This window comes from Clupea harengus, chromosome 14 (assembly GCF_900700415.2).
Source record: "Clupea harengus chromosome 14, Ch_v2.0.2, whole genome shotgun sequence".
NCBI lineage: Eukaryota > Metazoa > Chordata > Actinopteri > Clupeiformes > Clupeidae > Clupea > Clupea harengus.
In genome coordinates, this window is record NC_045165.1 from 6,554,262 (window position 1) to 6,582,221 (window position 27,960).

At 45.9% G+C, this 27,960-nt stretch overlaps 2 protein-coding genes across 4 annotated transcripts; one reads left to right on the top strand and one right to left on the bottom strand.

The window, feature by feature from the left end:
• The first annotated feature begins 1,170 nt into the window (after nucleotides 1-1,170).
• ankrd9 (ankyrin repeat domain 9) lies at nucleotides 1,171-2,685 on the top strand. Its single transcript, XM_012833025.3, has one exon. It carries the CDS (start codon nucleotides 1,608-1,610, stop codon nucleotides 2,481-2,483), a length of 876 nt encoding a protein of 291 aa, XP_012688479.2. The 5' UTR covers nucleotides 1,171-1,607; the 3' UTR covers nucleotides 2,484-2,685.
• A 210-nt stretch (nucleotides 2,686-2,895) lies between these two features.
• Nucleotides 2,896-27,906, bottom strand: tecpr2 (tectonin beta-propeller repeat containing 2). Of its 3 annotated transcripts, none has more exons than XM_012833048.3 (20): nucleotides 27,440-27,906; nucleotides 26,116-26,357; nucleotides 25,798-25,926; nucleotides 24,730-24,861; nucleotides 24,180-24,337; nucleotides 23,005-23,311; nucleotides 22,228-22,360; nucleotides 21,554-22,018; nucleotides 20,518-21,314; nucleotides 19,845-20,028; nucleotides 19,064-19,237; nucleotides 17,124-17,304; nucleotides 16,794-16,935; nucleotides 15,803-16,043; nucleotides 15,299-15,388; nucleotides 13,952-14,185; nucleotides 8,229-8,377; nucleotides 7,194-7,335; nucleotides 6,401-6,550; nucleotides 2,896-5,521 (listed from the first exon to the last, which is right to left on the bottom strand). In XM_012833048.3, exons 2-20 carry the CDS (start codon nucleotides 26,332-26,334, stop codon nucleotides 5,370-5,372), a joined length of 4,179 nt encoding a protein of 1,392 aa, XP_012688502.2. In that variant the 5' UTR covers nucleotides 26,335-26,357; nucleotides 27,440-27,906; the 3' UTR covers nucleotides 2,896-5,369. The 3 variants fall into 3 exon arrangements, with proteins under 3 accessions (XP_012688502.2, XP_031435774.1, XP_031435775.1); XM_031579914.2 differs by having other exon boundaries at nucleotides 27,292-27,906; XM_031579915.2 differs by having other exon boundaries at nucleotides 26,717-27,906.
• Nucleotides 27,907-27,960: the final 54 nt, after the last annotated feature.

Below are 27,960 nucleotides of genomic sequence, written 5' to 3' on the forward strand. Positions count from 1 at the left end.
TCTTTACCGTCCTCCAGATTAGTACAGTATATGGTAAAGTGGGGCCTCCTTCTGGACAGTTGAAGTACTGTATAATTTATCCCCTCACACCCCCCTGCACTGTCTGTGTAGTAGGATGGCTGGTTCATTTCCCAATAGAAAGGAACCTACCAGTTTGAGTGATGGCATTTACTATTTTTTGGTAATAGCCATAACGGTCAGACAAAAAAATAGTTATATGACTGAAAAGGCTACAGAACTGTATGATTGCCCATGTTATTATATTAAAAAATCTCTTAATTTGTTTCCCAGCAAATAATTCAGACTTTTGCCAACCTGTTCTTTAATTGTGTGGAGTTTGATGTGTTAATTACCTGCATATCAAACTCATAACTGAGCCTCATCTAAGTCGTGCATGCAATGTTATGTACAGATCACAAACTATGAACAGATGTCACAATATTAATCCGAGATAGCGCTTTTGGATTACAAAAAGATCTGATATAGTTTCCGACTGCTGTTTATCAGTAGCTACAGGCATTATTAAAACACGGTACAGTAACACTATCGTTTGTATACAAAAACATGGATGATGGCTATTGGGGGAAAGTGTACTGCTACATTCTTTACTGTACGTGGTGAATACAGAATTGTAATAGCCTATCTACCCCTGGCCACACAGGCTTTTTTTGGACGGCAGACTAAAAACGGGTCAACACAGAGTGGCATACTTTACTTTTCCCTTCCCATGGACTGACCATTCTACCTTTACCCACGTTGTACCACTTGTTATAATACTTGTTATTACCACTTACTAAACCAATTGGTGTAAACCTGTTTATTTAACATTGTTGACATAAACATTAATATTCATGCCGTTAATGTCGTCGTGGGAGCGTGTGTAAGGTAATGCTGTTCTCTTTCACGGCAGGCAGCACACCACTCAAACTGCGCCAAATTACATAACGGGGGCTGGTGACCTGCCACTAAACACGCGTCCTGATCTGAATGTACTCTATGCGCGAGCGTACCCGCCGCTCGTACAGCGTGCTGGCAAGGCGTCCGCAACAAATATGGAAAAACTTGAGGGTACTCTGTACTGCGATGACGCAGCTGGGCATTGCATTGCAGGGGAGCCAATGGTGTGTCCTGATGCGACAACAGGGAACCAACTGGGGCGGCAGTTCTGGGAGTTCCCTGGACGTCATGCAGAATGTGGCTATATAAGCTGTCGATGGAGTTTGTTGTGGGGTTTGAAGGAGCGCGTCTCTTAGCGAATACTGAACAATTCGGTGAGATTTGTTATTGGTTGCGTGGGCAACCACAACACAGCTTAGACAGTTTTGTTTGACCATCTTAACCGGAAGCCTTGCGGTTTTTATTTTTTGTGATGAAACTCTTGAAACTCTGTGCGGAGCAGTAAGATCCATCCCGACAGTTTAGAGCGGTTACTGAATTTGGAAACTTCAGCCATAGTGATCTCCCCGCTCACTACTACAAATTGACAGTAAAATCGACTAGTAGTAGGACCTGCTTTTGTAAAAAAAAGAGCGCTGTGCATGTCAAGTCATTTTACTGGAAAATATACTGAAAGGTATAAGAGGGACGAGTGATATCCAGTTTTGACCATGCCTCTCGATTTGGGAATGTATGACAGCCACGCGGGTTATAAATCTGAAAAGCAGTGTCAGAGAACATCGTTCGCATTTTACCAAGCCGTGAGAGACTTGTTACCTATATGGGTGCTGGAGGATATGAGGACAATGGAGGTGTTTCACTGGGAGGACGATGGACGGGCATGCTCTTACTCCCCATGCGAGGCTTTATTGTACGCGCTGGTGCACGACCATCAGCAGTACGCGAGATACCTCCTAAACCGCTATTCCATCCAGGCACTGGAGATGCCAAGCCGAAGCTTCTGCTGCTGTCAGGCGTCCACCACGCCGCATCTAAATGTCGCCATCCGTTACAACCGCGTCAACATCCTCAAAATGATCATGGACTCTATTGGAGACTTCACTAAGACCGAGAGACAGAGCTATCTGAATCGTCACGGTTGTGTTCACATCGACGGCGGCAAGACTGCACTGCAGCTTGCTTGCGACTTGGTGCGTCCTGAGTGTTTGATCCTGTTGCTGGGACATGGCGCTTGCCCGTACGTGACAGACCGCTCTGGTAATACCCCTTTGGACTGCCTCCTGAATCAGATATGCCAGAGCAATTTTGACATGCGGCGGAAACACGTCTGCCTGGGATACCTCATCCTCTTCATGCCGGAGCTGCGCTTCCGGATGAAGAGCCAGCTGCAGGCGAACGCGCTGCAGTGGCAGGCGCTCCTGGGCGAGCAGGCGTTCCAGTGGCTCTTGGGAAAGGCCCCTCCGTCCCTGTTCGTGCAGGCCATGCAGAAGCTCTCGCAGTCCATCCCCCCTGAACAGCTGGACTCTCTACCAGATTTCCTCAAGCCACCTGACTTCAGACTGCACCAGCTGCAGAACGTGGCATAGACTTTATCCCCCCCAAAACTCAGCGATGGACTGCATTGTAAATAGTTTCACGGACTGAAATGTTGGGAATCACAGAGAATTCCACTGTAAATAGCGGTTAAGAGTACTGTAGGAATTGTTTCAAACATTGCACAGAAGAATGCAAAAAAGGCAAGCATATAAGCCCTGTACAGTGTATAAATTAAAGGTCATTTTCTTAAAATGGTTTTGCCCTGTATTGTTGCTGTGGCAAACAGCCACTGAGGACAATAACCAGTTTAACAACACACAAGTTCAACCACAGCGCAACGCTGAAACAATCCACCAACTTGATCACACACACTGCTTACTTACAAAGTGTAAAGACGGCACATGAGACATGCAGCTGGATACTGCATGCTATAATGTCAAAAACAACGCTCCAACTCAGAGAAATTGTAAACATCTTTATTTGTGAAGTTTGTGAAGCATGGGTCAAAGACAAGGCGGGAGTCATTTGGGTTTGTAAGTCGTTCTGTTAGCTGCATTGCTGACATGATGCCAGGCATACTATAGAGCACACTGAGGGGTTGTTAATGCTATTGTGTTATTCCCTGGAGCAGAAGAGACAGAGGTCTGACAAATATGATGGGGGGAGGCGGGGGTCTCCTGAAGCTTGCCCATTGGGTTATCTTGTCCAAGTAGACTCAACCAGACAGCACAGCAAAAGCCTCTTATGCAACAGATACAGTGCCATTCGTTGTCAGTGGTGATCAAGTCCAGATACAGTAACATCAGAGACGCCCAAAGCTAGATCACATTTTAGCACCAAAAGTACAACCAGAACTTAAACCTGTAATTGACCGTCATGGTCATCTTGACATAATCAGTAATTATCTTTTTAGGCATCCATGTTGAACAGCCAATTTAGGTCAAAGGTCAGGTTGGACCTCTGAGAGAATCATGATGAAACAATGACGGGAAATTAAAGTGTGACCCGTAGACAGTGCTGACCTGTCAGGCATCTCGTCTCCGGCTATCTGTGCTGTGAGATACACAGGACGCGCTTGCAAAGACTGGCAAATCAGCATCTGTCTGCATGATAAAGTGATGATGACGTTAACACATAGTATTAGTGTCAGTGTTTCCTTTTCAGATAGGAAACAAATAAGAAATCAGAGATATTTCAAGTGAGACAATTGAATACATGTAAGCCACAGTCCCTCAAACATTTCTCAACCAGTATATCTAGAAGGTTAGACAAAGCTGTTATAAAAGTGCTGTTGCAAAGATTATGTTACCAAGACACAAGTGCTATAGTAGCAACTTGGTGAGCAACATGGTTGCAACCTGACACTATTGCAACCTGTAAGCTTCTGGTATTCTGTGTGAATGAGGCCCTTGTGACCGACACCCTTATGGCCGAGCTTCAGGAGATCCATTAAGGGAGAGACTTCTCTCAGGCTTAACAGCATGGGAAGGAAGAGCAAGAAGCCAAGCTTGGACCGGTAAGCCATCCCCAGGTTCACAGTTTCACAATGGCCGTCATGCAGTCCATGGGCAGTAGCAGCTAGCCTTCGAGTAAAAGCTGTTCAAGCCCCCACATCCTTATTGAAAGTCAAAGCTGACCATACAGTAGATGAAGAGAAATCCCCTCCCCCACTAACAAACTCTATAAATTCACATACACAACTTCATTCGTAGCTGCAAGGCCAGTGCATATCATTAAAAACAAAAGACAATTGTCCAGCATAAAACAACAATCATCTTTCACAAACAGACACGTCTGTTTCGTTATTTCCCTTTCACATGTAAAGAGTTAAGTGTTAAATGTTAAACAGCGACCACCTTGAATTGCCACATATTAAAATGCTTAACAGATGTCTACCCTGGTTTGTTCTGAGGTAAATAAAATAAAGTAAAAGGGAAATGCCACTCTAGGGTCTTCATGTACAGTACTTATCACGATTAGTATGCACTACACACACACCCACTATCTTTTAACTAGTGAAGTTACTCTTGACCCATTAGTATGGTTTAATATTTACACACTAATTCCCTATAGATTCCAGAAAGCTACTTTATCACACGGTGACTCCCAGGAGGTTGCATAAACATGACAATAGTGCCACAGGTTGTTTCTGTTCCAATGATTAGCTGAGAAACCTCTTAGAGGGGCACATAACCACAGCAAATTTAACCATATGCCTAGTTTTCTGAACAATATGGGTATTTGGACTTTTGTTAGAATCAGAACACCATGTCCAGTAGAGCTGTAACACCCAGGTTAAACAGAATACATGATTAGCCATCCAGTGTCTCTCACTTTGTGATGGTGACTTCTCATACTTGGTACCTCATAGATCCTTTTAAAATATTGCCTCTAAAAGAAATAAAAAATAAAAATAAAAATGTTCTTCTGGAGAAGATGTAATAAATTATTCCACAATTAAAATGGGTAGATTAAGACCAATTCTGAAGGACCACAATTTCAGTTCAGTGGTCATAAGTCTGTACAGCGTAAGCCAACATCCATGAACATATTTGAGCCAGTCATGCCCACAAAGCATGGCCCATCCCTTTGTTACCAGACGGTTATTTACACAGGTTAGAAAGAGAACAAGTAAAGTGCCTACTAGCCAATCAAATGCAACCGTTCCTAGAGATGCATGGTTTGATTGGACACACAACACAGGGGTTGTGATTGGAGGGGGAGGATACAAAACATAACAAGGTACCGGAAAGATCCTAAATAACTTCAACAAAACCTAAAAAAACCTCATTGCTCTTCGAGAGAGCAATGCAATTAAAAATGCTGATAGGAGGAGGAAGAAAAAGAAAGATGTAAACAAAAACCAAAAAGTTTCTCTCAACTGGTCCTGCCTAGACCAGTAACCTAAAGAGTTCTCCCTGCATGAGGGGGGGGGGTTAGATGACTTCCCACTCGTCCTCCATGTCGTCGTTGCTAAGGGACCCGGTGGAGGGGTGTGGTTTGGGGCTGTGGGGCTGTAGGGCTTTGGTGAGGCGCTGGGTCAGGCCGCCGGCCGGGGTCACGGCCCACAGCTCATCCAGAGGAGTCACTGAGGGGAGACCAGAGGGAATCAGTCCACACACATCAATACTGAACACACACACACACACACACACACACACATCAATACTGAACACACACACATCAATACTGAACACACACACACACACACACACACACACATCAATACTGAACACACACACACATATACACACACACACACACACATCAATACTGAACACACACACATCAATACTGAACACACACACACATATACACACACACACACACACATGAATACTGAATACACACACACACATACACATACACACACACACACACACACACACACACACACACACACACAAACACACCAATACTGAACACACACACACACACACACATATACACAGACATGTGGTAAACAATGAAACCAACCCCCCGCCCCCCCCCACACACACACATGTACCTGAAGATAACCAATTAGCCAATTACACTGCACTGCAAAGTTAACACATTCATCTGAACACAGTGAACGACCTCAGCCCTGAACCGAAACACTTCCGTTCACTATTCACCAAAACAATGCCTACAGTAAGCTCATGCGCGTCTACACAGGAGAGACCCAGAACTGCATTCATGCAGACTGGGTCTACACAGGAGAGACCCAGAACTGTACTCATGCAGACTGTGAAAGAGGTTACACAGGTACGCTTGGGTAGGTGGCTCATTCAAACAATCACCTTTGTTCCACTTCTCCTAACCTTTGCACGGATTCCAACCCTGATGTTCAGCAGATAATATTCTTGGACATAGGATAATCTTAACATAACATAACCATAAAACTGTCTGATAGCCCGTTAGTCATACTGAAATGAAACCCGTTAGTCATACTGAAGTGAAACCCTGGAAGAGGTAGTCGTCTCACCTGTTAACCAGCTGACCAGGCCAGGGATCTTCTTCCAGTAGTCGCCTGCGGGATTTTTGTCGGTGATGCCGTACCGCCTCGCCACCTCACCATTAGGGCACCGTACCCACACCGTCCTCATGCCCACCGCAAGCTGACTGGCCTGTAGGCCTACAGGCAGACAGACAGACAGACAGAATAAGACAGGCATCATGGACAGCAAACGTATTGTACACACTGTACTGTACACACAATAAACCACATTTTGATGACCTTAATGTTTCCTAATGATAACCTTCTATTTCGGGTCATGTTGGATATTTCCAAACCCATTAGTAGATTACTTACAAATGGTTTATGAGACATTTGAAAAATGTTGTAAATGTTTAATTTATGCATAACTTACATATCTATAGTCAACAAAACTACCCAAAAACCCATAAAAACTTATAAACACATTATTATTATATATTATTTAGAAAGATAATAATCAATGGCGCCTAACACAATAAGATGATTCACTAAGGCGTTTATTATGCTTTATCAGTTTATTGAGTTTTTGGCAGCCCCCCAATCTAAAGGGAGTACTATTTATACTTTACATACGTTGATATGAAATGATGAATAAAACATCAATTATGACTCAAAGACATGCTTGTATGTTAAAAAACTGCTTGTAAAATACAGCACATTAAAAGCTAAGAGTGCAGACTCACACTGGCTGTTTAGTGAGCTAAGAATCATTCCCAAGATCGTTATGAGAGAGTGTGTGTGTGTGTGTAATTTGATGCTACAGAAATATTAATTGACGTACCTGGAATGTGTTCCCAGTCCGTGCCCACTGGCATCTCGTCAGTGATGCCCACCCTCACGTGCACATTGGCGCGGCTGTCCAGCCCCCACAGCATGTGGTCATTCGGGCTGGTGTGCACCCTAACCAGCTGCACTCCAACCGGCTACACACACACACACACACACACACACACACACACACACACACACACACACACACACACACACACAAATCAATGCACGTTAAGAAGCTCTCTTTTTATAACAATATCTTGCACTGAAAAGCTGGTGTTTTGAATATTTAAAATGCTCAGGTGTCACAGTATGATGAAAGGCAAATCAGAGACACACCCAGAAACACATGGTAATGAAGGCCTTGCTCAGACCATGATACTCTGTCAATGCTCAAGTCCAAACTGAAACATGTACCACTGGACACACCAGTGTTGAGCTCTTAGCAAGGATTAGGTATCGTGCTCTTCAGATAGCAGCTCTGCTCAGTGACGTCAAATGAGCCATATTTGTGGCGCGTGCGTGTGTGTGTGTGTTGCTGTGTGAGTGTGTGTGCTTGTATGTTTTTGTAGATAACACTGAGACAAGCCCCTCAGACTCACGTCACATCTTGTTAGGAGGTAGTGGTTAAGGTTACTTTCTTGCGAGTATGGTTTTTGTGAGCGGCAAAGGGTGTGTGTGTGTGCCATGAACGTGAGGGGGGCGTTGCTGTTATCTTGCGAACACACACACACACACACACACACGCACACACACACACACACATACACGCACAGCTTCAGTCAGCAGTCAAACAGTCCCATTTCAACTCATCACAGGTCTTTCTTGAGGATGCCTATCAAGGTCCTTAGATTTGTTGTCCATTTTGTTTGGGTTTCTCTGTGTGTGTGTGTGTGTGTGTGTGTGTGTGTGTGTGTATGACACAGAGTGCAAGACGGACCAACTTTGCTACCTGAAGTATACTGAGCATACGTAAAGTGTATATGTGTGTGTATATGAGTGTGTGTGTGTGTGTGTGTGTGTGTGTGCGCGCACGTGTGCATACCAGAGTAGGTGAGTCAATGCAGATCCAGGCAGGGAGCATCATGCTGGGATTGAGAGGCTGCGTCCCCACCCTGAAGTACACCATCCCGCAGGAGTCACTCCCCCACACATTCTGGCTCCCGCACGACATGCTCACCAGCCTGGCATGCCCTGATGAACACACACACACACACACACAAACAATCAATCAATAAATCATCTTTAAGGGAAATTTCATGATCTTTTAAACTGGGCCCTATTTTTAGAACTTTTTGGGTCTAAAATTTTACAAATTTTCCTACTAAAAAACAATTGAAATCGGTCCAGTGCTGAGCACTAAAACTGGCAACCGCAAAACAGCTATACAATGGAATCCTTTGGAGCTAGCAACCACTTGTTTTAGCCACTGATCAGCTATATATTATTATTATTGTGAGGGTCTGACAACATGGATCCCCAGAGATACACCTGCGTCTGTATAGAACTGTAAAGAAACTGTAAAAAAGGACTGTTTGTACGGTCGGTTTTTAATTGATTGAATACTTCACGAGGTCAAGGAAAGATGTGAAGTAGAATTATTAAAAGCCTGAGTCTGTTTACCAGTTTGTACGGTCAGTGTTTGACCTTTCTCCTCTTCCTGTCTCTGATGCAGCACCCCATTCAGTGCCTGTAGTCGATTGGCCTACCGTGTGGTGCTGCAGTGGGCACATAGAGGAGAGCGCCTCCCTTCGATGATCGCCTACAGCCACTGAAGGGGGAGCTACATCAGTTTCTTCAGTCTCTTTACAGTTATTTGGAGACGCAGACGTAGGCAGATCTCTGTGGGAACCCTTTCCATGTTGTCGGACCCTTATTGCATAGCCGTTTTGCGGTTGCAGGTTTTAGCGTTCTAACTCAATACTGGACCGATTTTGATCGTTTTTGTCCCTAGTAAAGATTTCAACCCAAAAGAAACAAACTAGGGCCCAGGTGTATTTTCAAATTCAGTAGTTTCCCTTTAACAGACTGGACAAGAGAACAGTGGGTTATCGCTGCTTGTTTGCATAGCCACAATACATACCCCATACACAGATATGAAAAGCATAAACAAATGGTTATCTGAAATAATATTAAAACTGAGAGAGAAACATAAGCAAGTTACACAGAGAGACACAGATCAGGCTATCGTCATTTCCACACACACTCTCTCTACACACACACACACACACACACACACACACACAGGAGCCAGTGGGGCAGAGGGTGGCCTGACTTGTCACCTGCCTGCCCTCTCCACACATTCCCTGCACACATACACGTCACACACACACACACGTACACACACACACACATAGATACACACACACACACACACACACACACACACGTCACACACACACACGTCACCATGACCCAAAACATGCCTGTCTTCACCAGCCTATATGACAAAACGTCCCCTTCCTGTCACAGTGATGATAAATGATGCCCCCTCCGCAGGGTGCTCCTCTGGGCCTGAAGGCTCACGTCACGTGTGTTCCCCCATGCAACAACGCCAGAAACCAGACTCCTTCCGCAACAACGGATACCAGATTCTATTTCGCCGGGAGGGGAAAAAAAAAACCCAGCAGAAAGTAGACCACTTAGAGACAGCAGCGGGCCAACACAGCGACCCAAGCTTAAAACGTAACTAGGCCAGGGTCACGAGCACAGGTCCCTTAGAGACTCCGGGGGAGGGACACGGTGTTCCAAATTAATACATCGACGCTCGCAACAGCCAACTTACGTGCAATATATAGCTGAAGTGCACACAAAGTAGAATACTATCAGTGCCGTGTCACGTGTCATGATCGGTTGAGCCTCCATTGGCTCCTCTAAATGGGGTTGCCCTGATGTTATTAGCGTTAACACAAGGTGTCTGAGCTGTGGCTCCATGTCATCTAATCACTCCGACCGACTGTTAACCCGTCTAGGCCAATACACATTGAAGCAGACATGTTATCTGTTGAATGTTACTGGAGAGGACCTTAATACTAGAACAAAGAGGTCGCCCAGACTGGTGACTGAAGGTCATCGTGACTCTGTTCTGATTAAGTTAACATCACTGCTACCAGTAGAGAACCTGCAGAGAACAAGGCTGCATCAGGATTCCAAAGGTCTTAATACCAGCGGTTCCTGCCGCTGAACTTTTCAAATAGAACTGCGGAACTGAGGAACTGTGGAACCAGTGAAGACAGAAGTCCAATAGAGCCATATGAAAGGTGTTTACATTACTGGGGCAGCTGTGACTATAACAAGCCAATGCTGTTTACTTCTTTCTAACCAGAGTGCCTTGGTCAAAACAGATCCTTGTCCGTCCAGGGAATGTTGACCCTGTTGAGCTTGTGGCTCTGGAGTTGACCTAGAGTTGAGCTGTAGATTATCCTGTGACCATTCTGCCTATGGCTTTTTAATGGAGCTACAGACTCACAAGGGGCAAGGGTCTGTATAAGTCAAATCACAAGTCCAGTGGGACAGAGGAACGGGCTAAAAATGTGTCTGCCATCAGCTGGCCCACCGAGCTCACAGACACGCACGCACACACACACACACACACACACACACACACACACACACACACACACACACACACACACACACACACACACACACACACACACACACACACACACACCCTCCTCCCAAAAACGGGCATGGCTACAGCTGCCCTCATCACATGCTTCTCTATTTGTAGATCCGTCACGGACACGTATACATTCACACACACACACACACACACACACACACACACACAGACACACACACACACACACACACACACACACACACACACACAGACACAGTGTCTTGCAGTGCCCCATGTGTAAGAAAACACACAGTTCCAGGATGTCCTTTCAGGCCCATCAATCTCCCATTAACCCTGTTTAGCTCTCCTTACTAAATCAAATCTTTACAAATCCAGATTTTCCTTTTCCTTTAAGAGTCTTTTTAAAACAAAAATGAATTGTCCGTATACACCTCTGTTCTAGTGTTGTTTTGTGTATTCTCAATATAAAAATAAATAAATAAATAAATAAAAAAAAGACACATTTTGCCACAATTTTGGCCAAAAGTCACAATGCCAGTTACAATAATATAGGAAACGGAATCATTTCAGCAATAACGGGTAACTACAAAAGACTGCTTCTGAATCTGTACGGCATCCATGGAGTATGCTAATTAAACAAAAGTAATATGCAAGCCCTTGTGAATACAAACAGTCCAGAATGCAATGTCATGCCAAAACCTGTATGTATAAGTGAGACTCACCTAAACCACATAAATGTTGAGTTTCAGTGTGTTTTTGGATTCACATTGCATTCAGTCATTCTCAATTACATGACCAAGAAGGGTGCTTTAATAAATATTATGTTTTCAGCAAAGCGCAGAAAGACACACACGCTAAAACCTTCAGGACACCTTTTCCGCCATTGGTTTAGGGGGCGTGTCTTACACATGTCTCACATGAACAGCATACAAACACAAACACACAAACTCAAACACACATGATGGTGAAAACATGATTTAACTGAATCATTATTCGAATGATTTGACTTAGAGAGACATAAAGTCGTTGTGACTTCTGTGCATCTACAAGTCCTTTCCCTCTCTCTCTTCTCCCTCTTTCTTACACTCCCCAGTCTCGAACCTTGACACATCACATGGGGACGAGGACCTTATTAGAAAAACATGTTACGCAAGAACCACCTGGCCCTGTAAAAATATAAACACATCCCTCAACAGCGAGTTTGGACATGTGAGAACCCCTACAACACCCCCTCCACGCCCTCGCCCTCTCCTCTCCAGGAGTCAATCACCCGCCCCCCCCCCCCCCCCCCCCTGAAATGTGTCCCTATCAAAGTCAGAATGTCACACTGTGTTACTTCAGGACAGGAACACCATGACTGACAACTGCACCTCTGTTGTGTGTGTGTGTGTGTGTGTGTGTGTGTGTGTGTGTGTGTGTGTGTGTGTGTGTGTGTGTGTGTGTGTGTGTGTGTGTGTGTGTGTGTGTGCGTGTGTGTGTTTGTGTGTGTGTGCGTGTGTGCGCGTGTGCGTGTGCGCGCGTGTGTGTGTGTGTGTGTACATGTGTGTCTGCATGAGGTGCACAGAAGACGGGGGGTGTGGCTCGGCGGGGGATGGCGGTGGGGGGCGGTTGAGGTGACCCGTCATGCGTCAGCGAGGGAAACTATGTTCCCCACGCAGCCCAGTGTCACTCCTGACCTCAGTACTGTGCACCTGACACCACAACAGACCACTGACATTTCAGCCAGCCCCTCCAAAAATGTCCCCAGTCCTGGCTCCCGCAGCTGAACATTAAGCTCATTTGTACACATAGGTCTGCCTCCAAATAGATGTATAATTACCCATTTCCCGCACGGAAGCTCTCTGAAATAGTATTAAACTTAACTAAACTTAATGGGACAGACAGTGGGCACTACAAATATTTTCTCTCAACAGCTGTTCTAGGAAAATCATCCAGACACCAGGGCTTTATCGATGTCCCCCCCCCCCCCCCCCCCCCCCCCCCCCCCCCCGAGCCACATTTAGCACCCATGTGATCAACAGGGTATGTGGCGTTTCCTCTCTGTTGATGTAACAGTCTTTGTATGTGTGAGTGTGTGTGTGTGTGTGTGTGTGTGTGTGTGTGTGTGTGTGTGTGTGTGTGCGCACACGTATGTTTGTATTTGTGTGTGAAGGAAGGCAATGCCCCTCATCATTTGGAAGGCAAACTCGTGGTAGCCCTCTGTGGGGGTGTGTGTGTGTATGTGTATGTGTTTGTGAGTGTATGTGTGTATGTGTGTGTGTATGTGTATGTGTATGTGTATGCGTTTATGAGTTTGTGTGTGTGTGTGCCTGCATGAGCTATTTTACAGATGCCGCTGCAACAGGAGACACATGTTTACCATCCACAGTAAAGTACAGTGGAACTATGCATGCAATGGTTCTCTTTTTTATGGACATATTCATAGTTCATTGTGTTCCATGCCTATTTATGTGTGACCTTATGGGGCCATAGTTTCATAGATGGGCAACGAGCAGCGCAACAAGCAAGGTCCGTCGCACATGAACTAAAGCTATCGTGTGGATCGTGAGCATTGCACTGACCCACCCATGTTTGTGCTTAGGATCTTGCTCATGGTATTAAATCAGCAAAATGATCTTGCCATGTTAATAAATTAGCTTCACCTCATGCAGGGACTTTGCTCGTTGCTTTGCTCATTGCCAGTTGAATTTAGGCCAGAAATTAAGGCCCATTAACTCTATCTGTGTGTGTTTCAAGTTTAACTTAAATATGCGTTATTTTCATGGGGAGTTGAACTTACTGTGTATGTGCGAATATGTTTATATGTATGCATGCGTGTGTGTGTGTGTGTGTGTGTGTGTGCATGTATGCATGCATGTATGCATGTATGTATGTCTGTGTATGCCTGTGTGTATGCATGTATGTGTGTATGTATGTATGTATGTATGTATGTGTGTGTGTGTGTGTATGTATGCATGTATGCATGTATGTATGTATGTGTGTGTATGCCTGTATGTATGTATGTATGTATGTATGCATGCATGTATGTATGTGTGTGTATGCCTGTGTGTATGCGTGTATATAGGTATGTATGTATGTATGTATGTATGTATGTATGTATGTGTGTGGGTGTGTGTGTGTGTGTGTGTGCGTGTGTGCGTGTGTGCGTGTGTGCGTGTGTGTGAGTGTGTCTCTATACTCACCAAGCTGGCTGAGGTCCAGCAGGGTCCAGTGCATGCCGGTGGGGCAGCCCAGAGTCAGGGAACGAATGTGGACGCGGCCATGTTGGTCCAGGCCCCATAACGCATCCTTGCAGGCGGAGAGATGCACCATCTCAGTCTCCGGAGGGAGCTGCACGGTGGAGGTGCGCAGCTGCAGGTCCCCATCCCAAATACAGAACAGATCCTTCCTGCTCTGACCCAGCCACAGGAAACTCCCTACACACACAGAGAGCACAACCGCCAAGCCATCACAAACCCATGGGGAAAATGAAAACAACACCTTTTCATCCAAATCCATTTCAGGATATCTAATGTCTTTCTGTTTGTATGTGTGTGTGACTATTGTGAGAAACTGCCTTCACATTAATACTATGAACAAAATAAACGCTCTCATTTTGCCAAGTGTTGCAAACACGATGAATACCATGGTTAATTAGCATAGAATCAGAAACAGCTAGCGAGCTAAAGGATTTGGGCTTTGCAACAATGGAATCCATCGTAACCACGCAAACTATCCAAAGTTATCCTTGTCCATGCCTAAAGAAAGTAGCACTAGAAACTAAACAGGCTTGTTTTTAAACTAAACCAAATGTTCAGCATATGTGTCAACCGGGGTGTAGCGAAGGGGGAGAGTAGTCAGCCCACCCGGACTTGAACCCCGGGTCTACAGGGTGCCAAACCTGCACTCTGACCGTAAACACAACCACAGCCAGGCTCAATGGTATGGCAGTCAGAGCACAAACTCATGTGTAGTGACAGCACTCCGCCACATGGGGCATGAGTGGGATAACAGCCATTGAGGCGTCTCGTTACACGGAAATACTGGACAAGCCTGAGGCAAAGAACTACACAACGCGAACCAGAGTGAAGCAGCCTTTAAAGCCTTGATGTGGCACCTAAATACTGCAAGAGGGTGGTGTGTGTGTGTGTGTGTGTGTGTGTGTGTGTGTGTGTGTGTGTGTGTGTGTGTGTGTGTGTGTGTATGTCTGTCTGTGCATATGTGTGCCTTTGTTTATTTTAGGCCATACTCTGGGACAGTTGGGCCTCAGCTGAGAGGAATGAATGCAGTGTGGATGTCAGCATAAACTGCATATGTGAAGAGGTTGTCCCATTTGTAAGAATATTGATTTGTATATTTGGAACAGGGACCATGTACCAAAAACAAGAATCTCTTAAAAATGAGAAGAGATAAGAGACAGCATCAGTATGGCACCAGTTTGGAGCGTAACTTCCAGCTTCCCGTATGTCATCACTGGGAGTGTGTTTAATAACTGGTTGGTGAGTTTGTATGCATTAGCATGTGTGCGGGTGTGGTGTGTGTGGTTTCACCTTCTTTAGAGGGTACAGCTGAGGAAAAGACAAAAGCCCACTTAGTGGCAGACGCTGTTCCTCTTGGGACCACGCTCCTCCAGTAAGTACCTGTAGACACACACACACACACACACACACACACACACACACACACACACACACACACAGATAGCCAGACAAGCAGATAAACAGCAAAATACAGAAAGTGTTTTTGTTGATGTCTATAGTCCAAAGGTAGAACAGTATCTGGGATGTCCAGACAAAAGAGTTCAGAGTTTGGTTATCAGGGAGTCATTTCACAAGCACATACAAACACCAACCATTTAAAGCAGTTCTAGCATGCCCTGGGCTGGGAACCTCAGCAGCATAAACACGACACCCTTTCAATTAATTGGGTGTCCCATACACTCATACACTGGGGCTTTAGACGTGATTGGATTCATGCTTGGACTACATCGTGATTTCATTGGCTGTCTGGAGCTGATGTGTGATTTGATTGGTTAAGCTTGAGCTGCCCCCTACCTATGAGGCTGCCTTTGGCCACGTGGAAGTCGTTGCGTCCGGACGCGATCCACACGCCGCTGCCGTTGGTGCTGACTAGGCTGGGCTGGCACTGCGAGTGCTGGGAGAGGAACGCCACGCGCAGGCACTCCGCCACCCGGTTCACGGGCGCCCGCGTCGCCGTGGCAACGCTCTGCGTGGCGTGGATAAGCGTCTGGAAGAGACTGCCCTGGTCGAACACCACGTAGTCGGTGATGCTTACCTGCATAGGGGTGGGGGGTGGGGAAGGGGGCCGGGGGAGATGGGAGGTGAAAGGAGGGTCAATTCACCGTTGGACCGAAGTGCTGAGTCTGATGTTCTGCTTTTTACACTTGGCTACACACTGATTCATTACATAACCACACTTGCAGCTACAGTATATCTACAGCATGGCTCGATATAGGTTCAAGATGTTTCTCGTTTGTCTTTAATGCAATATTCTGATTATGTACCCTTGATAGATTTGAAGAAATAACAGCCATTCCCTCAAAAGCAAAAGGATTTCATGCCTGTGTCCACTAATAAACCAACAGACCTGACCTGAAAAACCTTTGATCTGTGGTCCGATGAAAGCAGTAGGCTATAGGTGGGGTTCATACCCCATACTCAATCAAGTTTGTAACTTTACACTGGAGTAATCACAGAATGGATACATTCCCTCCTTACCAATTCCTTGAACTTTAAAAAAGTGAAAAGTAAAAAAAATATAAGTGAAAACGTCCTGTCCCAAACAAACAGATCTCAAGTGGCTTGGCAAAGCTAATGGCTATTGTTACAGGCTCACTGCAGGACTGGAATGCTATTGGGCAAGACTATATTCTCAAGTACCCTCACTGATACATAACCTAGCCATATGTGCTATTCCCTGGGTTCACAATATGTATCCATTCACAATATATGCAAGCCATATTCTTTAGTGTGTTAGATGTGTTTACTTCCATGCATGTCGGACAGCTGTGTTTACAACATTCACCTGCCACCAGTGCTGGTCCTCTCCCTGGGGCAGTTTGGTGGAGATCCCCGTCCTGAACCACAGGCTTCCGTTGGTGTCCAGAGCCCACAGAGTATTATTCTCACCCAGCGCTATGCACATAGGCTCGAGGGGCTGGTTCTCACTACTCACACACACACACACGTATGCATTTGTGCACATGTTATTAAAACACACACACACACACACAGACAGACAGACAAACACAGACAGACACAAACAAACAGACATGTCGGGTTATCTGTTTTAAAGAAAGCAAAGTCTGACTTCAAAGAGCTCTCCATGCTCCCACACACACGCAAACACACCTACCTGATTTTGTCATTTTTCCAGACTTCTCCCTCGGGGCAGTAGGAGTTGAGCCCCTCCCTGTAGAAGAGCCCCCGCTGTTCGCTCAGCGCCCACACCACCCCGGCCCTGGCACACACCTGTGCCAGCGGGCACGGACACTCCACCTTCACCGAGCGCGCACACGGCCGATCCACACTCAACCCTGCAAACACAAGCATTGCAGTAAGTACACACTACATACAAGTGCATAATAATTATACATACGTGTACACATTATGGAGTATGGACATACTGTACAATGCTCACTAATCAATTTAATATATTGAAAACAAATATGAACCAGCAGACGCATTACAGTGTAAGCTTACAAAACACCAATTAAAAAAAAAAATCTGTTAAACTTGTCTAGTTTATTAATGTAGCTGTGTGAAATCTTAAAACTGTCTATCAAAAAGTTTTTGTGTTAAAAATGTTTAAAGTTGGTGCTCCAAAAAGTCAAACCGGAGTCATTTTTGCTGGTCTGAATCCACATGATGTTTAACCTTACCAATGAATCATAACGGATTTAGCTGGAATTTATACTGGATGTACAAAAAAGGCCACTGAATTTAAACTTGATCTGTGTTCCTGTATAATATAACTATGAAGTACAGTAGAACAGGACATGGATCATGAACGAGTGAGTGTGTGTTTGTCTGGCCAGCTGGCTGTGTGTACGACCTCTACCCTGCTTCGTCAGTTTGACTGTGTTCTAGCTAACATGTGGGTGACCTCTACTTAGTTTGTGCTTAAGAGAATGAATAGCTGGCTGCGGCTGTGTGTGTGTGTGTGTGTGTGTGTGTGTGTGTGTGTGTAAGTGGGCATGTATTGGGGGAGAGGAGGGTACTGTGTTGGACCATGTGTGTGTGTGTGTGTGTGTGTGTGTGTGTGTGTGTGTGTGTGTGTTTGTCTGTGTGTGTGGCTGTGAGTGAGCACCAACTGCCTCTGATCTTGCGCTCAGGCTAGTTATGTAACGTTTAAGCAGTTAGCTCACACCATTGCAGCAACTTGCCTGCCTGCATGCACGTGCGCACACACCCACACACACACACACACACACACATGGTCCAACACAGTACCCTCCTCTCCCCCAATACATGCCCACTTACACACACACACACACACACACACACACACACACACACACAGTGTCTTGCTGGGCCCCCCTCAAACGCGTCATTCAAGGATGTCCTTTCCTATCAATCTTCCATTAACGCAACGTCAACTAGTTAAGAGTGACACTCAACATCACACAAAAAAAAAACACTCTGAGACTCTCCCCCTCTCTCATACACACACACACACACACAACACCCACTAGTTTTAAACAGCCTTCACTAGGTCATTCTCATAACCCTTTATTTAGCATGCCCTAACTGTGATAACCCTTTATTAGCATGCCCTAACTGTTGAAAGGTACATGAAACCTAGCATCCGACGCTACCACACTGCATAAACACTGTCAATAGCTTTATTTAGATATTAAAAACATCACTGTAGGTACAGTACATATGAATCAGACATGCAGTCATGTCAGCAGCAAAACCAACTGATGTAAACATGAATAGAATACATTCTGAATGAGAGGACTATTACTGGGAAACAAGCTGGACATTCAGATAACTTCTGAACCTATAGCGCCATCAAGTGGAGTCAAGTGGAACACAAGGACACTCAAAGCCTATGGATTCTACTGGAGTTCTTGGCACGGAGTTTTGTGTTTGTTTTTGTAGCCTACTTTCATGTGTTTAAAAGTACACTGCAACTTAAAGAAAGCACAAATGATCTCAGTGTGTGACCAGTCTGTGGCAGGCTTTCCCAAACCTTCGTCTTCATGTAAAGCTTACAGACCGGATATGCGCATGTGTGTGTGTGTGTGTGTGTGTGTGTGTGTACGCAGAGGAGAGGTGGTAGGCTCTCACCTGTCTGCAGGTACAGGTCTCCATTGGTGCGAATGATCCAGGCTGTGTCCTCGCTAAGAGCCACGCAGGCCGTCTCCGTTAGGGCCTTGTACCAGTGCCTCTTCCCCTTGATGGTGACCTTACCGCAGGCATACGCCGTCATGGTCTTCTGCTCCACCTTCCACAGCAGAGAACCTGGGAAAACAGCAGCCCTTTGAACCCCCGTGCTCTCAACATATACAGAATCTATTCCTGAACTTGTAACGTAAAATATCAACCATACAAGTCCACAACCTAACTGTTTGAAATCATTAGAGCCCTCAATGTCATCACAGTATTTGGCTCACAATCTGTTTTGTGTCTGTCATTTCCACTCAAAAAGCTTTCAGAAGCAACAATTTACACTTAACTCTGAGGACTAACGACTGGCCAGTACCATAACGACTGTGAAGACAAATTACCTCCTTCCCCTGGCATCTTATAAACGGGCTCAGTTGGCATCTCAAATATATGTTTGTCATATGTAATTCAATATCACACATGTGAAAACATCTCAATATTTCACTGCACTCGCTCACCAATCTTCTCCGCTCCTCTGTTCATGCCACTGATATGTTACGGTGTCAAGACTCAAATAATAACTTAAGACTCGAAACAGCACGCCACATCATGCTCTGCAGAACGCAGGCAACGCTACAGTGACAGAGAGCAGTGATATTTCTTATAGCGTGTTTCATCTGAACCTTGCCTGTCCTTCATGCTTTTGCCTAAGTAGCAGCAAAAATGCGGATGTCCTCCGGACCTGAGGGAGACAGCGCCACCTGCTGGACGTTCTCCTCAAACTTCTGCCAGGTGAGCACGCCGTTGGGCAGGGGGGTGCAGTACAGGCTGCCCTTGAAGTCCAGACACCACACGTGTCGCTCCGTCACCACCAGGCTCAGGATGCCACAGCCGGGGCCCGAGTATCCCATCCAGCTCTCCGCCAGCTGCAGGAGCACAGAGAAACAGGAAAGGGTGGGAAGGACACAGAGAGACAGGACAGGGTGGGAAGGACACAGAGAAACAGGACAGGGTGGGAAGGACACAGAGAAACAGGACAGGGTGGGAAGGAGGAGCACAGAGAAACAGGACAGGGTGAGAAGCAGGGGCACAGAGAGACAGGACAGGGTGGGAAGGACACAGCGGTCACCATTTCAGTACTTAAAATGTAGACAGTGAGCTGTCCAAATAAGATCAGGTAAAAACAACACTGACATCTCAATATCAGGAAATGAAAGGGAATGAAATCCTAATTCCTCATACAACCACCTACTTATCTGAGGCAGCATAATCAACAAAATGATTGACTTTATGCATGTAGACAATGTGTATGACACTGTGTAAAACACCTGCTTTGTGTTATTTATCTAAAGGAAGGCAACTCATGCTATTTACGACTAAATGGTACTCATCATAGTTCATAGTTAGCACCTAACCTGATCTGCTTTGTGTAACCTGGACTCTTCTTGTGCGTGCTGCTTGATCCCCTGCAAGCTCAGTGCGTCCAGCCCATCCCTCAGTCGCTCGTTGGACGTCGAGCTGGGTAGCCCATGGCCGTAGATGTCCTCCTCGTCACTTGAGGGCGACGGAGAAGGCTCGGGTGATGGAGTGTATCCGAGCGGCCGGATGGGGAGCTCCAGAGCGAAGGCCTCTGCGTGCCGGGGGTCGGCGGGGTCTGAGGATTTGGCGTCGTCGGCGTCGGCAGGATCGGTGAATACGGAGCTCGTGTCCTCCATGGGCTCGGGCTCCTCGGACGCCTGCATGTAGGAGAAGGTGCACTCGAGCAGGAGGTCAACATCTGGGGTCACGACCTCTACCGCATCATCGGGGGGGCCCCCAGACGAGTCGGGTTTGCCTTCAGATCCCTCTGCCGAGTCGCTCCTTCCATCCTGGTCCTCCTCGGCCGCGGCTGCCGAGTCCGAATGTTTGCTGCCCGCTTGGCACTCCATGTCGCCAGAGGGGACGGCCGACGAGTCTGTGCCCGCTGGTGAGCATTGGGCAAATGGGTCTGAGGTGAGATTGGAGTCCGCGGTGGTCGGGGTGCCCTCCTGGTCGGGCGACGTGTTGCTCTGGAGCTCCAGGCTGCTGTACAGGAGGCTGGTGGGGTCCGATGGGGGCTCGCTCAAGGGGGTGCTGATCGCCTCGCTGCTCTCCAGGCCGCACCCCTCACCCGCGTACATGCTCTCCGACCAGCTGCTGCGCTCCAGTACACGATTCCCAAGACTACCGCTTTCTGTGTGGGAAAAATGAACAAAGGACAGTTTGATTACTTGTTCTCACAAAATGTATCACTGGTATTTTTTCTATATGCTTTTTGTTCAAGCAAGATGCTCACACTGCACACTGTGTTGCCTTACACAAAGCATGAACATACACCTGATCTAATCTCCATCCATGACAAACAAACACACACATGCACACGCGCACACACACACACACACAGACACACACACACACACACACACGCCTCACCATGCCGCCTTCTCTTGCCCCTCTTCTTCACCCTGATGGCCTTCACCACCAGCTCCTGCTGCAGCTCCTCGGGCGTCAGCGTGCTGTAGCGGCTGCTGGAGAGGTCAGAAGGCGAGTACTCACACGTGCCCGGCGTACTGTCCCAGGAGGTCACCGAGCTGCTGCGGCTCCGCGACTCACTGATGCACATGCTGGTGCTCCAGCTGCCCTTCAGCGCCAGCAGCTCGCCCGGCTCCAGCCGCTCCATCAGGCCGGCGCCTCGGGACGAGTCCGTGCCCGTCGGTGTGCCGTCCTCCTGCACCTCCTCCACCTGCTCCACCTCCTGGCCCTCTCCGGGCCTCTCCTCGGGTTCGGCGATGATGGCCATCGTCCTGATTGGCTGAGCCACCTCCACAGCGCCGTTTGGCGGGAGCAAGATGGTGGGTGTGGAGAGAGGGGAGGTGACACGCAAAGAGAGCTCCGACACTGAGAAAGGAAAGGATGGAAGAAGAAAGAAAAAGACGGTGAGAAAGAACCTGAAAAAATAAACGGCAGTCATAGGATGTAGCAGGCCACGGGACAGACCGTTTCTTGCATCTAAAGGTGGTGAAATGATTCTCAATTCAATTTTTCTTTCTAAGGGCAACCCTTTGCTGTTGACAGCATTAACATCATGAATAAATCAATCCACTCACAGTTGGAGGACAGTCCCTCGGGGCAGTTGGAGATGCGGAAGATGTCCCGATCACCTTTCAGGATGAAGATCTCATTTTCTGTGCATGAGACAGACACAATGTCCCCACAGCTCTCCAGCCCGCCAATGATCACCTAAATAAGGATTTTAAAAACAATCACAAATATTCTACATTGAAATACCTGGATTATTAGATTATATTTTGATGATTTTTTAGAATAGATTATCAGATAATATTACATTATTCAAGGATATTTAGGTTGATAAAATGATTTGCTAAAAAAAGAATATAACCACTTTTAGCAACCGCATCTCACTCAGAGATGCAGAGAAACCGCGATGAAAGGGACCTTGACATAGCAAAGCTCCTGGGAATCCATCCTGGCGGCTGTTCTTTTATTAGCTTAGAGCTGCCACACACAGCTCAGTTGCCTCTGCAATGCTTGTCTGGAGGCCTTCAGTTTTAAACAATGCTTGTCCCTAAGCTAGAATGAATCCCTGTGCGAAGTGAAATATGGAGTCTATTATTGCCATTTTAGGTTTTTATGCCATTCACAAGAGAGCCTGTGTTGTTCAAATTATTTTTAACACAACTGGGTCCAAGCTTCCTCAGGTTCTGGAGGGTATTTTTAGTAAAGGTTTTGTGCAAAACATCAACACTAAAAAAATGAAGGCATCAGAACAGACAGACAAAACTATCACAAAGTCTGATCCTGATGGGTGAAGTTTCTGGGCTACCTGATTGGTGCAGTCCAGGATGTAGACACTGTACTCGTACCTGATTGGTGCAGTCCAGGATGTAGACACTGTACTCGTTCCAGCTGAGCAGCCAGCCCTCCTTCAGGAAGCAGCTGACCAGGCCTAGCTGTCGGTCGGGCGGCCGGTAGCCTCCCGTGGGCCCCAACCGTGGGAAGAGCTGGAACTGGGGCACCTCCGAGTTGAAGAGGGGCCTGAGCACGTGCGTGTCCTCCACGCGGCCCCTCACGTCGGTGCGCCACAGACGCAGGCCGGGCCGTGATGCGTACACCAGCAGGTCGCTCTGCTTGCACAGCCCTGGCTGGAAGCAGGCCCCAAACTTTCCATTACTGAGAGAGAGAGAGAGAGAGAGAGAGAGAGAGAGAGAGAGAGAGAGAGAGAGAGAGTGTGCGTGTGAGAGAGAGAGAGAGAGAGGGAGCGAGAGAGAGAGAGATAGAGAGAAAGAGGGAGAGAGAGATGAAAGAGAGCGGAGAGACAATGGATAGATGACAAAGGGCCCAGGGTGGCAGAGAGAGGGTGAACAGAGAGGACAAAGAAAAAAGGACGAGAGGACAGGGAGAAAAAATGACAGCAATTTAGATCAGCTCAGCTTTAGATCAGCAAGACAGAGTATTACCAACCTCAACATGCCAAACAGCGAGTAACTGATTAGGTGAGTGAGATTCTAAGAACACAGAGCTCACTCAAAGGTGTGCATTTACATCAGAAAAATACAGCCAGAGGACACGCGTATACAATATGGCAACAATAACCAGCACAAATATGCATCAAACGTATGCATGTTAGAAGAGACGTTCTGCATTAGGAATTCCCTGCATAGAAATATTTATTACAGATTCCAAAACAGGTGGGGTTAGCAGATGGTAGCCAAGGGTAATAAAGAGTGCCACCTGCTGGCTACCTGCAGGGGGTGAAATAAGGAGCATTCGATTTTTTGCTGATATTGGACATCCTCTCTTAATTTAGTTTCACTGAAGTCTTCACTCTCTTCTAGCTTGTGCTATTAGAGCTGGGATGTGAAAACGGTGAGTAGATTGCAGTGATGCATGTGAACACAATAACAGCTGCAAGAGGACCTGAGGCGAGACATCATAACAAGCACTTGTTCATAGTGAAACTAGCGGTGTAGAGACCGCCGGAACAACGCCGATTGTTCTAACGGTAACAGCACACAACGGCATGTATGCAGTGAGGTACCTCTTGCGGGGTTTGGTGCCCAGCGGTTGCATAGTCTGGTCCTGGGTGTAGAAGAGCAGAGATCGGTGGTAGGTGGAGACTAACAGCACTCGCTGACTGTAATCCAGCTGCACAATGGCGGAGGGCTCCTCTAACAACATCACTGGGTTACACACACCCTGGGGCACACAAACACACACAAACACACACATTCACACACAAACACACACATTCGCACGTGCACAGAATGGTATTATTGTCTAAAAAGCCATCTTGCGTGTGTTTCCTGAGAGCGCGTTTATTACCCCATGACTCAGTGTTGTCTGCTATCGATAATTATTTTGAAACACATCTGCGTTATTCTCATGCAGCCCCATGCTGAGGTCTACCAGTTTCCTCCCCTCTGATAAGTGGATGAAAAACATCAGCTTCTTCAGGCAAGTGTTATGAATAATGATCACTCTAGGCCAACATGCTCCATTCTCTGTGGCAGTTCTGAGTGTGAGGTTGCATTGATGAGATTGGGAAACAGGCCAAAACAGTTGGCCACATAGTGCAGCTGGAAAGTCACCTGATCCAGGTCGACCGCAGAGAACACCACCTTGCCCTTGTCGTCCCCAGAGAAGAGCTTCATGCCGTTAGCACTCCAGGCCAGCGCCGTGACTGTGCCCTTGTGAAGCCCGACTACATCAAAGCGCCTCAGCTGCAGAGAGGGAAGAAGTATGTTAATTAAATCTGACCTACTCACGCAACATGACTGAGATTAATTAAGGTATGTGCTGGTTGAGGAGGAATTGACAGAGTTTTGGTTTAAAACTAGCAAGCTAAATACCTAAAAAAAAAAAAAACTAACTGGCGCTATAGTAAGCAATGTCATGCTACGAATGTTTTTTTTTTTTTTTTTTTTTACAATTTTGCAGGTTGTTCCATTCCAGACCATAGAACTACATAGTGCATAGCCTGGATGGCTGTTAGGAGCTACAGGTAATAATAATAATAATAATAATAATAATGTATTGTGATAGTATATGGTCATGTGAAGGACAGATACAATCATAATGAATTTGAAGATGATACCAAAAGTAGTTGCCAATAAAGACATACACCAAAAAGTGGCAAATTGTTGCACACTATTCATTTAAGTAATACAAATGTTTTCACAAAAGAACAAGGTGGGTCAACCATTTTGAAATGAAATGGACCTGACTCCCTTTGTCTGTCTGCAAGGCCTGTGCTAGTCAAACCAAATGCCTCTTGATTGAGAGGGCACTAGACTGCATTTTTAAGTCAACTGAGGTCAAAAGAACAGTTTGGCCTCATCATTTTTCTCATAGTTCACACGTTTTACACATTAAAAGTACATTAAAACACACTAAAACAAATAAAACACAAAAAGATAACAGGAGAAAATAAAAACCACAGATCAGGCATACATAAACCATAGGAGTCAAAGGGCCAACTGCCGCAATGCAAGTCTAACAGGAAACAATTAAATCACATTTTTTGAAGTAGTTTTGCAAATCAACATGATAACATTTGTTATAATTTTTTTTCATTCCATAGGAGTCATTGCAGAGGTAAACAATGCAGAAATACAGAACTAAAGTTACAGTTACAGGAGTGGCCCTCAGCTACCCACCTGTTTGTTCCTGCCGGGCAGCTGGGAGACCAGCTGGAAGAAGGTGACACGGCCTGATGCGGTACCAACTGCCACCAGATCATCAAAACAGCTCAGCAACTTCACTGCTGTAATGGCCTCGGACTTTCCCTAGGAGGAGGTGAAAAATGAGAAAATAAACCTGAAAACTCCACACAGCATCCCAGAGGATGTGATTGATGGAAGTTTGGACTTTAACTTTTTTTTAATTTTTTTTATTTAAGTACTTTAGTGAGGCATTGTGTAGATATTTGTCAGTCAATAGGTATGTCATTCTGAGCGATAATATAGTGTTCTTACCTCTAGATTGTATTTGTTCATCTGACTGATTCGCCTGCAGTACAGATACAGCATGCCAATACTGCTGCCCACTGCGATGTAATCACCGTTGCTGTCCAGGGCCGTCAGATAGACAAGCACTGAGCGGAAACCTTTCTGGATTTTGGCAGGGATGGCATTGAGTAGGTAGTAGAGCGGAGAGAACTCCTTCAGCGGAGCAGTGGGATTTGGTGTTGCCATGGTGGCTACAGAGAGATCCGCTTCTGTAATATGAAAAGTATGAAATAAAACTAAATAAATAAATGTGTCAGTAACTTCAATTATTTTCTTTGCGTTAGTTGTGGTGGACAAACCATCACATGTAGAAGCTATTAGATGGTGATACACATTCAACAACGTTTGTGGGACAGTCTCTCTAGTTCTATCAGAGCTGTCCCAAGTTGGAGGCGTTTACTTACTGTTATCAATATGATCGCTAAATTGGCTCAGGGCATAATATGAATTAGCGTGTGGGGGGTTTATGATTAAAAGTAAAAGTAAAAGTAGGCCTAATGACGCAGAAACATGTGCGGTGTCAGTGCGGACTTCCTGTTCACTCCTACGGTTTATGAAGGCTACTCACTGAATGACAACTGGTGCCTCTCACGCGACAACAGCAGGTGTGACAGGAGGCACTCAGATGAAGACAATGAGAATCGCGGTTTGATTTTCAGGCGTACATGTAGAAATTAGTTTAAAACACATGTCCTGTGCTTGCGCCCCTGCCTCGGACAACACGAACTCATCCAACACTAAGCTAACTCGTGTGCTGGCTGGTTGCTGCACACGCCCTGACACTGGAACACTGCTCTGAATAATGACCAACCAAAAGTAGTACGAGTAAATCCAGAAAATATACCTGCCCCTTATTAAGAAACATACAAACAACCGCGTTTCGTTTAATCTGTTGGTATTCATATATATATAAATTACAACAACTGGCCATACTGTCAAACAACCAACGCTGTCGCTAGCTGGGTTCATGTTATATGCAGCCTAATATTACATGGCATGGGCTACATCTCAACATAAGACCATCTTTGCAAATTATAATGTATCAAAGACACTGAGGATAGCATAATCTGACAGACATGTTTAAATAAGCGATGTATGAACATGCATGGTAACAAAAGAAGTGAGATAACGTTTTGGTCTCACCCGATTCCATAACAGAAGCAGTTATCGGGCTAACGACCAGCTGTTAGCCCGGGGACAGCATAGCAAGTCAGCTAACGTCACTTGCTTAGCTTAGGTTACAGGTTCTGAAATCATTGACAGTAAATGTCAACATTTCCTGCAAACTTACGATTTGTAAAAAATCTTCTGTACTTTTAAGGCACAAGTATTGATGCCAGAAACACAACAAGCTGGTAACGTTGACCGAAGACATTAAAGATGCGGATCATGGTTGACAATGCTTAGCATTCTGTCTGTCAACAACAAATGCACGTACAGTTTCAGTCCAAAACATTGAATGTTGAAGCTCTATCTACGCAATGGGCTACTGCCACCCAGTGTGCTGGAGGATCAAATGCGAAAGCATGGAGACGTTTTCCTTTCAGAATTCCGGCCAAATTACGTACCGCTGACTACCCAGGCTACATACTGTATATGTATCATTCTCTGCAACACACAAATAATAAGACAAGTGGACGTAGGAGTTGGATAGCCAGATATTTATGTTTCTATGTAAGATATGTATTAGCGTCTATAACATATGGGACAATTGTGAAAACACTGCTTGTAGCCTACATTATGTCCCAATCTCAGTGTCCCCACTACCCGCACAGACTTAATTGACGCCCTAATTGATTGGAACGAGAGTGC

Coding starts and splice junctions, on each gene's coding strand:
- tecpr2 (XM_031579914.2), bottom strand. Junction 17,305..19,063: donor AGACCTGTACCTGCAGACAG/GTGAGAGCCTAC, acceptor TTGTGTTTGCAG/GGTTGAGTGTGGATCGGCCG. Junction 16,044..16,793: donor AGGACCAGCACTGGTGGCAG/GTGAATGTTGTA, acceptor ACCCCTATGCAG/GTAAGCATCACCGACTACGT.
- ankrd9 (XM_012833025.3), top strand. CDS start 1,608: ATGCCTCTCGATTTGGGAATGTATGACAGCCACGCGGGTTATAAATCT.